Here is a 13,775-nt window from a genome sequence, read left to right on the forward strand (position 1 = left end):
TCATTTTGATTTTCTAGCTGGAATTAGCCATTTAACTGATCAAAATCGATTCAGTTGGATAAATCTTGATTTATTTTTCGATGGGAGAGGAAAGGAAAGCCAATGCGGGGACAGCTACGACAAAATTGATTACGTTTAATGCGAAAAAATTATAAATATGAATTAAATTAATCAAATTTAATAATAATTTGAATTATATTTAAGTTAATGAGTAGTAAGTCAGTAACATAGTTTAGCTTTAAGTCGGAACCAAAAAAAAATTAATCATTTAGATAGGATTGGATTAAACTCAATGTGTGTAGGATTTAATCTGATCAGCGGTAGCCTTGCACGTCTCCTCCCTCTCCTCCTCCTCCTTCTGGGGCAATGGTGATTGGATTGGATTGGATAGCTGGACTGGGGCTGGGCTGGATCTTCACTTGTGCGCAATGGGAATCAGTGTCTCGCCGGCGGTGAGTGCTGGCAGGGGGGCATCCACGGTCAGGACTCCGTCCTTGCTGAGGGACGACCGGATGGACTCGGGATTCACGCCCTTCGGCAGCAGGAACTCCCGGTTGTACTCCCTGTACACGCTCTTTGTGTCCGACTTCTCCTCGTGCTTGGCGTGCACCTGAATCCGATATCAATTAGTACCTCGCCAAGGTATAAAGTATGGGATCACTCACCAATAGCTTTTGATCGACGGTTTTCACCACAATTTCCTCGGGGGCGTACTGGCTGACATCGAAACGCAGCTTCAGCACTTTGTTGTCACCCTCATCCTGTAATCATTGGCATTATTACTATTATAATTCCATTTGCAAAATGGGTTCAATTCAATTTCCATACCTGTATCAAGGGAGAGCTAATGTCGGAAACGTAGTTCTGTTGCTTTGGGATTCTGGATGGCAGAGCCGAGTTTGTCGTTGAGCTGCAAAAATAAGTTCGGAAAATGTTGAAACTAAGAAGTACACAAAAAAACTAAACCAAAACATAAGGATTTCAATGGGAAAATCAAAAGTGTTAGAGATGCGTGGAGGAACCTGGTGGAGGAGTTGGTAGTAGTGGTGGTAGTCGTGGTTCTCGTGCTACGAAAGGTATTTTGCAGAGTGCGCGTGAAGGCCTCCATTCTGATGCTGCTCTAGGATGAAACTGATCTCGAGGACGATCCCAACTCAAATGATAAGGCCGTGATGCTCAAGACCCACCTAAAAATAGATCTGACTTCCGCTTCAGATCCCCATGTTCCTATCTGGAGCTGCAGCTGATGCAGCACTTAAAAAATGTGTTCATATGTCTGCATTACAAACTACACGAATGATATATTTTCTATTTTGAGGACCTATGCACAAGGGAACTACACGCATGCACATATTTTCTGGCATCTGTCTCAAGGCTTATAAGTCGTGGTTCAAGACTGCTAAGACTTTCTACAAATATAAATAAACCATCCTATCCTACTTTAAATAACACCCTCATGACTCAGCTGTCACTCAAGTATAGCTATATTTTATGTAGATATCTCCTGTTAAAGTTAGTATTATACTTTAAAAACAAAATTTAACTTTTCTTTTCTTAATTATATTGACGAGACTTAGCACATTTCTATTCAGAAAATGCAATACTTTAAACTCCCCGTAACACCTACCAATCCTATAGTTTGTCATTTGAACGTACATATGTATTTAACTGTAAACATTTAATAACTTTCTTCAATTAAGATTTGCTGTTAAACGTGCAATGTTTATTTAGTTCATGAAGGTGTGCGGGGATTGCAATTACACTTAGCAAATAAAAAGTAAGTTATCAACAATCGGGGAAGGAAACGTTAAGAGTAAACAGAAAATAAAAGTTTAGTTGGTAAACTTTCTACGTTTTTGTACCTGGTAGTTGTTGTTTTTTTAGTAGAGCTTTTTGTTTTAAGATAGGGGTGGAGATTTTAATATAATATGGAAATTATGCGGTTGTTTAATGTATTCCAAGCGGCAAGAAAGAGAAAAATAGAGGAAAAAGAGATATATTATGTAAGATATAAGGTAATATACATAGTTATAGGAGGGTCAACGACTCTTACTTCTAAATACATTATAAGAATATACACATAGGGATGCCCTTGAAACCCGAAAATTGTTAATCAATTCCAAGAAAAAAAAAGAGTTCCATTTAAGATTTATTTTTTAGTGGCGGTTTTCCATCATAGAAATTGTGAAGAATAGGAATTTTATCTTTGTCTTCCAAGGACATGGGCAATGGTTCAAGATAAGGACTATTGTTTTTAAACTTGTCAACATTATGGTCCACCTTAATATATAAAGAAAATGAGAGAGGGGTTTCTGAGCTGAAGGGACGTAATCGACCGTTAAACCTGTGAGCGTGTCGCAGTAAAGCGTTTGCGAGACTCATTGATAAAGAAAACCATCAACTGACACTCCGTGCTGAAAACGATGGAAAGAAGCAGAGGTAGCTTATCGATCGAGGCCGAAACGTGAGCTTGCGTGGGCCTCCGGCGACCTTGCGGCGTTTTTCAGGCTGTCCAGGTGAAGGGGCCATTGATCGCCCGCTGGAGAGAAAGAGAAACCAATACAACGCTAATGATAAGTACCAATAACCGTTAGTCTGGGCAAAGTTTCTTTGGGGGAAGCAAGAGGAAGCACCTGCACCTGCTCTCACACTCCCACTCCCTCTCTTCCACTCTCTTTTGTACACGTTCGTTCATGTGTGTGCACACACATGTGTGCGTCTATATCTCACTGGCATCTGATGACAATGATGTCATGCATATTTTTTCGTTATTGAAAAGCCAAACGAAAGGAAACCAAAGAAGAAACAAAAATAAACACAGACACAAGAAACAGAAAAGAAATGAGAACGAATTGAGCGCAAACAAAATGATTCTCTTTTGTTGTTTGCCAGTTTGCCAGCCAGTGTGCATGTGTGTGCGTGCGAACAAATGTTGAATTAAAATATCGATTACCGACGACGATCGCAGCTTTGTCATCGATCCCACCGATTGCAGCGCAATAGCAGTGGCTAAAAATTGACATGATATCATCGTCCGTTGCTCATTTAAATTATCAGCATCCAGCAACCAATATTGGCAACTAAATCGCCGCAGTATGTGCTCATCTCATCGCATCTGAACTGAAAGCTTTTCGCACAGCGCTATTTGCATGATAAATATATGTGTATGATCTTAGCGTACTTATTTGTTTAAACTGTGCGCACACCCTGGCGCAAGGCCGATTAATGAGTCTATAAATTCAACAGATCGAAATTATAGCCCTTGTTTGCTAGCTAAAATGGCCAGTATAATTATAATGTATATTTCTGTACATCTGATGATCACCGGGATCTTTGTATCATTTGATTTTCAATTAGAACCATATCGTCAGCAAAATCTGAATATCTGCAGATACCTCCATCAAAGTGCGGCTTATAGCACCAGAAACGGCGCAGTTGGCCAAGTCTCCATCAAAACCCTACCCCCAAACCTTCCTAGCACACAAAAATATTTACATATACGCGAATTTCATTTTAAATCAACAAATTGCCCTGAACAGCTTTTGGCGTCAACGTAGAATTCGCATATTTGTAAGCTTATTGTTGTTATCTTAAATTATATTCCTATGGATGCCCGAGAAAGCCAAGTTGTGTATCTCAGGATACTATATAGGGGTGGGCCAAACCGAGCGGAGGTGCCAAAACGCAATGGGCTGGTCTTAGGCTTATGCAAGTCAAACATCTTAGGCGCCACGTCAGTCCACTTGGTGGGGGCTACCTTCCTATTTGGATTTATGAACCTCTGCTGAGTCATTCAGAAGATATCACGCAGCGCATTAATCGGCGACTCGCTATAATGTCAAAGGTCGCGACGATGTGTGGTGGACAGTGGACAGTAAGCAGTTTGCAGGTGAATAATCTGATTGAATTGTGTGTTTAGTATTGACTGGAGTCACTGCCATAACAAAATACCATCTAAAGTTAACGATATTCTTTTTTTCCTCGTCACAGCAGTAATCTATTAAGAATCTTTGCCACTGTGTATTCATGATTAATTTAATTTGTTGCCAGGAAAGAACCTGGAGCAAACACAGGTGTGGCTAGGGGCAACTAATTTGGGTTAATTTCCTCCAAATTGCCAACTTTTGCTTTAAATGGCCAAAGTTAAAACGGGGGAGCTGCTCGGCCCGTGGAGTTTCTAGACTTTCCCAGAAAAGTTTCTCCACTTTTGTTGTGGCCATGCAAATGCAGTGGCGACCATGGCGAAAGCAAGAACAACAACAACATACCGTCCATTAGTTGGATTACGTCATAGCCATAGACCGAGGTCGTTTCAATAGCAATCAAAACAGGCGCCCACGCACGCTACTCTATTGGAGATTGAATTTGGGAGATTCGGATTCGAGGGGCTAACGGGCCGCGCAAAAGCGACAGATACGTAATATTTGCCATATGCCTCGGGGGCATTGTTTGTTTGTTAATCACCAATTTGGACTATAAACCTACAAGGAGAACAAACAAATTGCGACCATCTTTACTAGATATTGGATTATATGGGACTGTATGGAAACTTTGATTATCAGACCAAGTCGAAAGTCGAAAATTGGGTTAATTTATAATCGGAAAAGTTAGGCAAAATTAAAATGAGGCAAGCGTATAAGAACGCACTTTTCTCGCCAGGTGAAAAAAGTGTAAGTTTAAAAATAATTCGGAATTTTGAAAAGATGCATAACAAAAATATGATCATTTAGCTGGGGATCTATTGTCATGCTTTTTCTGTCACAATAGACCTGCTGGGAAAGCAAAGATTTTAGTATCTTATCGTATAATCGAGAAGATTACAAGTTTGGTGCTTATATACACAAACACTACCAAATGTCTTGGCACAGGTGATTTTCAAAATTTGAAAAATTCCGTTATGCTCCACATAACTGTTGCATAAATGGATTGGTGGGAGGGGGTCTCAAGATCGGGAACAGAACAGAAAAGAACGGAACGGACTCGGTCGAGGGAAGGGTGATTACTTGCGGGTGGCGGGCGGTTTGGTACACATGTGTTTTTTGGCCGGAGACAGCGGCGGAGAATTTAGAACTTGTGACTCATCCTCCCTCAGAGCGACGGCAAGGCAAAGAAATATTGTATCTGGGGCGCAAATCGGCCCTGTTCGGTGTGTGTATATACTATCCATGGGTGAAGTGCTCCAGACCAGTAGGCGATGTGGCAAGATGTGCGGCTATATTTAGATTATATCTTCGAAACGGATTGGATTGGTTTCTTTGCACTACCGCTGGAACCCTTTACCCCGCACTCGATTGAAGTATCACTATACCACTATCCTCACCTGGTGGACTCGAAGAAGTTGGCCTCGCGGTTCATCAGCTCGTGGCGGAACTTGGCCATCTCCTCCTCCATTTTGCGCATCTCGGAGTCGAAGCGCTCGCGGATGTTGCTGAACTCCGTATCAATGACGCTGAAGTCGCCCAGCTTGATGGGGATATTCCTCTTGTTAGCCTCGGCCATTTTTGTGCGGTTGGTACTTGGTATCGGTGGTTATTTGGTGGTTGCTGCTGCTGTATAGCTGTATAGCTGACTTATAGAGCTGTTCACGTATACTGTTCTGTTCTATTCTGCTCTTTGCTGCTTTCGAGCTTGTTCACTTGCTAATGGCTAATCGACGGAGCAACCAAGAACCAAAAAAAAACGGGGAATACGATGTGTTTTCTATATGTATTTGGACCTCGAGACGGTAGACGTTCGCTGTGAGAGTGTGTGTGTGGGGGTTGTGTTGATTTTGTTGTTGGACGTGTCGCACAGATAGCCGCGTTTCAGATTCCGACTGTTTTGCATTCTCCGGAAACCTTTGCTTTTATAGCAACGTTTTACCACAACCGCAGAGAGGAGAGAGCGCCAGAGAACCAGAGAGACCTCACCAAGTTAGCCCCACAGTACAGTGGAGTGGATGGGATGGGGCGAAGCAGAAGCTCTCCTCTCTCGGCGCAACAACAATCTCTGAATGGAATGCCAGTGAGTGGGAGAGGAGAGCGGGAGTTGCCACCTGGATACCCTACCTTGCCACTCTGAAATCGGGATGTTTTACCAAAATATTCTAATTAATCTGTGCAAAATGTAAAGCGTATAAAAAAGGCTCAGTAATGTTTAAGGTCTGCTTACAGAAGGTATTAAACCGAGGAAATGTATATCATAACGCGTTCCACAACTACCGTTAAAATCAGAAAATAAATATGTTGCATACCCGAAGGGCGTTCAACCGCCTGAAAATAGTAATTCGGTAATGATGATTCATGTGTTTGTTTCAAGAGATGTCAACTATATAAGCGATGCTTACTAAGCATTAATGGCGCAGGCAATTAGAACTTCGCATATAAATCTTGCGTGGGAGCCTTTCAGTCATGACTTAAAAGTGAGTTCCTCGAACTGCGGCTTGCATCCAAGATCCAAGTGCAAACTATTCCCAGCCTACTTGACTAACTGGGACCAAACAGTTATCTGACGTGTACAGCACGCCGCGTGTGTGAATGTGGTTGTAAATTGCGAATGGTGGGTGGGTGGAAGCCAAAGTGCCTGTGGAAGTAGGTGTGCAAATGGCACTGTAAGCGGTCGTGCTAACCGGTTCGAGATCAACGCTTCCTACCGTTTTAGGAAACGAGCTGAGAGATGGAGAGTCGCACAGTAGGCAGAATTGCAATTTTGTTGGCTTTGTTAACTCAATGTACTTTTGTTTCTTGTTTCTAAGCCTAAATGTACTTCCACAAATCGAGTTAGGGTTGTTTCTCGACACTTTACTAGAAGTGGACTTGCTACTTATAGAACTCATCGGTACAAGACCTTAAATCGAAAAAGGGTCATTCCGCTCAATGTGCAGAGTCGATAAATCCAAATATTTGGCAGAGTAGGCGGCAACGTTGGCGTCGCAGATGCACAGAGAAAAAATATATTTTTAATTTAAATAATATCCATGTTTTTCAAGTCAGAACTCATGGGCTCAAGAATCCCGTGAATCATAGCCAATAGTATACGATTTTATCTACTTGGTCAATTAGAAACGGGTCTTATGAAGAGATTAAGTTTATTACGTTCCCCATAATAACAAAATAAGTGTAGGATTTGGTTTAATATACTTTTTCAACTAAAGTAAACTGATTTTTTATAAACTATAGGAGACATGAGTAAAAGGGTATAGTTTGGGGGACATTTATAGTTAACAATAATGTTGACCAATTCATAATTATGAACCAAAAGGTCTCGCTTGGCTGCTTTACAAATTAATTATAAATTATTTAGTCGTTAAGCTTTAATGTACAATATATGATAAACTTTTTTCTCTCAGTGCCCACAGCCACATCCACCGAACTACCCACTCCGCTACAGTTTGTTTGTAAACAAATGCAAAAATGACTCAGGCGCGTGACATTGGCAGTCGGTGTCGGAGTCAAGAATTGAGACTCGGAACCGGAATTCCAATCTTCCGATTCCGAGCGCAGAGATGTCCTTTTACGGAGCGTCGGGAACAAAAATTTAATAAATATGACCCGGTTACAATGGCCATTATATTGAAACTACAGAGTAAACTTGAGGTGTGGGGCATCATTTAGTTTTAAATATTAAAAGCCTAGAGATTTCAGTCTTTTTTTATGCATCTGCCATAAAATAGTATAGAAACCTTTGCGAAATACCGCCTATCAATAAGATTAAATTAAATTCTTTTAAGCATACACAATTTTGTATTTGAGAGAGCTTCAACTGAAAATTCGTGCTTGTTTTTAATACAAATTCCATTGGGGGCAACGCCTGTAGAGCCACCCAAATAATTATAGATTTAATCATGAATTACGAAAATAAAATGACAATCATCGGTGATGCGGCTGAGGTGTTTTCGTTTTTATTTTTCACAGCGCCCACATGGACGCGACGCCCGCTAATGCCCCCTGTCCAAACAATAAACTCATTTTCATCAAAAATGTCGACCTTGAAGGCCCCAGAATCTCAACTAAGCCGCCAGTCGGCAATCCACGAAGATACTGGGGGACAACGCATCTATAGCCGTACGTCTTTCTGTGCAGTTGTACATACTTGCATCCACAGTTCTGCAAATCGGAGGCAATCGGGTGGCAATACATAAGTTATTGTTATATTAGATTGTTTAAAATCGAATTGCTTGCAATTGAGGTTCGAGTCCATGTACAAAAGAGAGATTTTTGACTTTAACTTTTTTTTAACTTTTTAACTTCTTTTAAAACTCGGGAGTTTTTTAATAAATAATTTTGCAGAGCTGTCTTTAGAAACTGTGAGATGTTCGAGTAACAAAATGAAACAAGAAAGAGTTTATTTACAGTAAATGGAAAGCCTATGCCGAAAAAATGTATATGCTTGGTGCCTCATAAGAATCAGCGAGATGTTGATATTGGGAAAACAAATTTTCCCCACGTCACCAGAATGTTCGAATGCTTCTCACACGGCGATCGGAACAGAAACAGAAACAGAAACAGAAGCCAGCACAGGGTATATGTACGAGTGCTCTAGTCATTTGCCGGCATGTCATCCCATCTCATCTAAATCCCACAAGCAAAAGCAAAAAGCCCGCACGAAAGCCGCCTCCCACTCCCCGCCCAGTCAGAAATCAATCAAAATTTGCTCGCGATGATTTAGCATGGAATTTTTGGCTGATGATGAGAGTTCACTAAATTTTTCAGATCGGGCAAACAGCGATCTCCTCCTGCGTGGGCGGCATCCATTGGCATGGGCTGCTGTGCTTGTGCTTGACGACAGCATTAAAATATGTGTCAGCCCGAAAAGCAAGTGCTGTTAATATTCAAACAAAAGCGAGCACATACGGATTATGTACGTGAAAATACGAATACGTATTGCGTATACACAATATAGTTTTGCGAGTGCAGTGTGCGGCTGGGGCATACATTTAATTATAGGCTGAGAGATACACAAATGAATCTTTACGAACGCTTGCTGTAAATTGATGCGCAAAAACGACAGCCTGAAATTTATTGTTCAACGCCAGTTCATAAAAAGTTTTCAAACATACATAGAAGTCGATGAATGGGCATCTTTGCTGTTGGGAAAATATATTTACTTTCGGGGGAGTCGTCCATTACTCAATGAAATCACTCCCACTTAGCTGTAATTCATTACCATTTTTGCATTGCTGGAATATTTTTGGCATTTATGGATAATGAAATACATCCGATGATATCATAGCGTATTTTATGATCTACAAAACATACGTCATCAAGATTTGTTTTTAATAAACACAAAGCTGATCTCGACAATATGTATAATGTATAAAAACCAATTCGGCTTTAGCATATTTAAGATGTTTTACTTAACATAAGATCTACTCAACAATCTAATTGCATGAAAAAACTAATATTATTAAAAATTCTAGGCATTTCCATTGAATTTACTGAAATTTTAAATTTGCTATTTTCATATTTCACTGCGCGCGCTTTTAGTAATTTTAGGGAAAAATATCGATATGCGATCGCCGACTAGCTGCTTATCGATAGAATGCGCATTTTGACAGCCCTGTCCAGCTGAATTGATATCGATATTATGTGAATGGTTAACACTTATATGCGGGTGTATATCCTAACATTGCTGTTAGAAAATCGCTTTTTACCTTTTTTCAAACACATACATCCAATTTAAGACAAGGCCGACTTCACAATCCAGTGGTACCGTTCACCAATTTTGGGAGGTGGATGTGCTTTCACATAAATAACGAACATTTTGACGCAACAGGTGGCAGGTTCTGCCTAGCAGGACATAAGCTGGAAAATGGTAACTTCCTTAAAAAGAGCATAGCAATATTTATTTTGATGATGATTAGATCAATTGCTGTGTTTCGAGCCGAACAAAAAGTTTCTTATAACCGCGCAAAAAAATCACGAAACACCAAGTACAAAAATCACTGAATAAAAAATACTGAATAAAACACTGGAATACCGAATCGATTTGCGTGTGCGGTCCCATTTTCCTCTGCAGAGACCTTTTCCCGTCTCTCTCTAGCACGTGTATTTCTTATGGAGGAGAAGTTGCTGCAGCAAAAACCCTCTGTGAAATGAGGGTGGAAAACGATAGCCATGGCTGCCGATGTATCGATATTACGTGGGTGGTTTGTATGCGTGTGTATATCTGGCATCGACGCGAAAAAAAATAAACATAAGTGCGTTGCCACCAAATTCCTGGGCGTTGAGTTACAAGATCTCGAGTTGCGATCGCAAGCCCGAGCCCGGTGCCGCCACCATGTCCGCCTACTACAGTCACTACGCGGGGGACAACTACGACGACGAGTCGATCGGCGACGAGCGCAGCGAAGAAGGTGAGTACGAGCCCCCAACTGGCTGTCCTGCCGCTGGCTTCACTCACGGCCCTCCTCCCGCGCGATCCCCATACCTTCCAGACACGGACGACGCCAGCGAGACGGAGTTCCGCAGCCCCAGCCGCTACGGCGGCACCAATGGCACCTCCAACACCAACAGCCTGGGCACCAACAGCGAACTAAAGGAGCAGTAAGTAGTCGCGCATTTTTTCCCGCCATCTGATCATCGTTATGATCACCACTTTCCTTTCCTTCCTCGCCCAGGATGTACCAGCACAAGCTGCTCAACCTGCAGAAGCAGATGGAGGAACTGGGTCAGCTGGTGCACCCGGAGTACATAAAGCGCGTGAAGAAGCTGGACAACCAACTGAAGGAGCGGCGGCGCCTGAACGAGATCTACAAGGAGTACATGCGCGAGTGCGTCGAGCGGGACTACGTGCTGGAGAAGAAGGCCGCCCAGAAGGAGTACGACGAGAAGATGATGGACCTTAAGGACAACTTAATCTCGGACTTTGAGGATCGCAAGCGCCAAATCGAGAACGAGCGATTCAGCCTCGAGCTGACCAACGATTCGATGGAGATCAAGACGACGGTCACGCGAAAGCTGCGTCGTCGGCCCAACGAGCCTCTGCCGGTGATCGAGAAGCGACGCAAGCCGGCCACCGGGCAGCTGCTCGTCTACCAGCTGGACGACAAGGAAATAGAGTCGGATTTAAAGATCATCCAGCGCGGCAAGCCGCTGGCCCCCAACGCCATCCTGCAGCAGAACGGCATCGGCTCCTATGGCGGCGGTGGTGGTGGTTGTTCCCAGCAGCAGCAGCCCATGCACGGCCTTCTGAACGAGCCGCCCGCCAACAGCGGCTACGTGGAGACCCGAATCGAGGACAACAAGCTGCTGTACGAGCGAAGATGGTTCTGCCGCGGCCAGCAGGTCTACGTGGAGGGCAAGGAGATGAGCAAGTTTGCGGCCACCATCACAGCTATTGGCAACGAAGTGGTGAGTGATCCCCCCTCCCTCTTCCTGTCCCATGGTCCATTGCCAACTATGATATACTATTTTCCAGGTCTGGGTGAAGCGGACGAACGAGACCAAGGTCAAGATCAACATGTCGCATTTGGCAAAGGGGAAGATCTCGATAAAGCGGCGATAGCTCCGCCACAGGGTCGGGCGCCTCCAAATACCGCCCGCCCCGCTAACTCAATCAAGATACACATTTTAACAAAATTAGCCATAAGTGCAAAAGTAGTTTTAGACTAGGTGTACATTTTACTTAACGATTATCACAAATTGTATATAATAAAACATCAATTATTTTGTATGCAACATTTTCTTTATTGACTGTCACTGAGCATGCATATTGGGAAAGCATCCATTTCGCCTCCAATGGGACATTTCGTGGCTTATCCTGCGTAATGACTTACGCTGACAGGCCAAAGATCCTTTGGTGGTTCTTCTGGGGACTTCTTAACATTGCCATTTAATATCTGAAAATGAATTGATTTGCGAAATAAATCCATCCAAACAATACATTCTTATTCGCCACAAACTAAAGCCATTTACATATTTAATTTCTCGAAAGGTTTGAAGAATTGGACCCCCATACATACTAACTTTCCATAACGCATATTTATATCTTAAATAAATATTACTAACAAAATGTTTCGATGTAGAAAACTCAATTTTTAAATGTCAGGCCAAAACCAAAACATTAACCTATTAGTTATGTTCAAATATAATTGAAAAACATTAAAAAAGTAACACGAAACGAATTTAGAGACGAACACACACTAAACATTTCAGATACAAAACTTTAAAGCTAATGAATTTATATAAAAGAAACTTGTAATTTCATTATCTCGAAGGATTTTGAACGCATATTATAGATGAGGCCACTGTTATTGAATAGAGCTGAATAAGAAAATATTTTAGTCTCATTGTTGCTCGAGTCTTTAAGTGCAGAGTAACTTAAAAGGTAACCAAGCCCATAAGTGTGTAATATAAAAACCGAATTTTACATAAAGATCCGTAACTTGTGAGCAGCCTATTAACTTTCATTTCTAGTCCCACAAAATCCCAGCAAGCAATCAGGCAGTTTGATCATTGAATCGCAAGAATTTAAAGTCTCTGAAACAAGCACATTTTCAGTCATAATCAAATATTTCAATGCCTTTAAAATAATTTATTGAGTCGCATTGAAACACACGTTCAAATCTACATTTAGACCTGCTTATCAGGAATATATATTAATTGCTTCACTGGGCTACAGACTTCTAACCAAAAAGGCCCTAAGTTATGCTGTTTGCAAAAACGTGTTGTCTTCACTGCTGTCCAGAAACATTGGCAGAAGATGCCCTAAAAGAATCGGTTTTCAAATGCCACTCAACACTACATGCTTAACTGGAATTGGAGTCCATTTCCGAGTTGCACACCACAAAAACAAAAAAAGGGCACGGGTTTTCACTTGCGTTTGCTTTATAATTGATCGTCATATCATAAAACACACACACATTTTTCTTTTTCTTGGAGGTTTTGGATCTTCAGTTCAAAATTTTACTGAGTTTGATTTTTATACATTAGAAAAAAAAAACTGAAGCGCAGGGGTTTAGTTGCGCGATCCGCGTCCGAATCCGCCGCGGAACTCGACCTCGCCGGCGCCGGGTCCAACGTCACCCTTCTTGTCAACACCACTGCCGCCGGGAGCACGTCGGTAGGCAGAGCGATCCTCGCCGGTCTTGGAGGCGTCGCCGGGTCCGCGTGGACCGCCGGCAGCGGGACGAGGACGGACGGTCTCCGAGCGAGCCGGGCGCTTCAGCGTCGAGGGGACGATCTCGGGCGGCAGGTGCAGGTAGCTGCGCAGCTCCTCGATGCCCTCGTTGGTGAGGTACCAGTAGTAGTGGCGCCAGGCGAACTGCTCCTTGACCAATCCGCGCGAGTGCAGCGACTGCAGGGCCTTGATCACATGCAGGTTGGGGATCGACTCCAGTTCGGGGTGCTTCTGGGCATGGAAATCCTTCTTGGCCACGATCACGCCCTCCTTGAAGAGGTACTCGTAGATCGCGACACGATGAGCCTTTGGCATAAACATTCTGCACAGACAAAAAATAGAAAAAAAAATGTAATTAGCAAGGGTTTATGCTTGAGTTGTTCTCATGTTTCATTAATCTGCCATCCATTTTGCACATTGTTTATCGGCGGCACATTGCCCACAGTAAAAAAAATCTATGTGTACATATCCATTGAGGAACAACATTGTGCATATATTTTCCCGGTGCGTCCATTCGGCGACGTTTACCTGGATTGATTTGCTAACACAAAGTTACACGAACGCGAACGTATCGTAATACTCCCGCTGCAAGTAGAAGAGATTTATAAGTTTTAATTAGGAATTTCAGTAAAACAAATCGCGGAGCACACGCACTCACCGGAAACGTGAAGACGAAA

General features: G+C 42.5%; 3 protein-coding genes and 1 long non-coding RNA gene across 7 annotated transcripts; 2 read left to right on the forward strand and 2 right to left on the reverse strand.

Moving 5' to 3' along the window:
* Positions 1–115: 115 nt before the first annotated feature.
* LOC108015336 (heat shock protein beta-1) lies at positions 116–5,815 on the reverse strand. 3 transcript variants are annotated; one of them, XM_017081740.4, is made up of 5 exons: positions 5,321–5,815; positions 1,863–1,889; positions 829–910; positions 666–761; positions 116–610 (listed from the first exon to the last, which is right to left on the reverse strand). In XM_017081740.4, the coding sequence occupies exons 1-5, from the start codon at positions 5,497–5,499 to the stop codon at positions 416–418; spliced, it is 579 nt and encodes a 192-aa protein (XP_016937229.1). In that variant the 5' UTR covers positions 5,500–5,815; the 3' UTR covers positions 116–415. The 3 variants fall into 3 exon arrangements, with proteins under 3 accessions (XP_016937229.1, XP_036676767.1, XP_016937230.1); XM_036820872.3 differs by lacking the exon at positions 5,321–5,815 and adding an exon at positions 2,731–2,774; XM_017081741.4 differs by lacking the exon at positions 1,863–1,889 and having other exon boundaries at positions 5,321–5,810.
* Positions 5,816–6,019: 204 nt separating this feature from the next.
* LOC139353381 (uncharacterized) lies at positions 6,020–7,857 on the forward strand. Of its 2 annotated transcripts, none has more exons than XR_011604625.1 (2): positions 6,020–6,669; positions 6,734–7,857. It is a non-coding gene; the product is annotated as an uncharacterized lncRNA (long non-coding RNA). The 2 variants fall into 2 exon arrangements; XR_011604626.1 differs by having other exon boundaries at positions 7,328–7,857.
* A 2,191-nt stretch (positions 7,858–10,048) lies between these two features.
* LOC108015386 (sin3 histone deacetylase corepressor complex component SDS3) lies at positions 10,049–11,652 on the forward strand. The gene is made up of 4 exons (XM_017081804.4): positions 10,049–10,333; positions 10,415–10,523; positions 10,598–11,330; positions 11,398–11,652. The coding sequence occupies exons 1-4, from the start codon at positions 10,105–10,107 to the stop codon at positions 11,482–11,484; spliced, it is 1,158 nt and encodes a 385-aa protein (XP_016937293.3). The 5' UTR covers positions 10,049–10,104; the 3' UTR covers positions 11,485–11,652.
* Positions 11,653–12,788: 1,136 nt separating this feature from the next.
* RpS10b (Ribosomal protein S10b) lies at positions 12,789–13,775 on the reverse strand. Its single transcript, XM_036820870.3, has 3 exons — positions 13,757–13,775; positions 13,627–13,683; positions 12,789–13,420 (listed from the first exon to the last, which is right to left on the reverse strand). The coding sequence occupies exon 3, from the start codon at positions 13,417–13,419 to the stop codon at positions 12,937–12,939; it is 483 nt and encodes a 160-aa protein (XP_036676765.1). The 5' UTR covers position 13,420; positions 13,627–13,683; positions 13,757–13,775; the 3' UTR covers positions 12,789–12,936.

This window comes from Drosophila suzukii, chromosome X (assembly GCF_043229965.1).
Source record: "Drosophila suzukii chromosome X, CBGP_Dsuzu_IsoJpt1.0, whole genome shotgun sequence".
Lineage (NCBI taxonomy): Eukaryota > Metazoa > Arthropoda > Insecta > Diptera > Drosophilidae > Drosophila > Drosophila suzukii.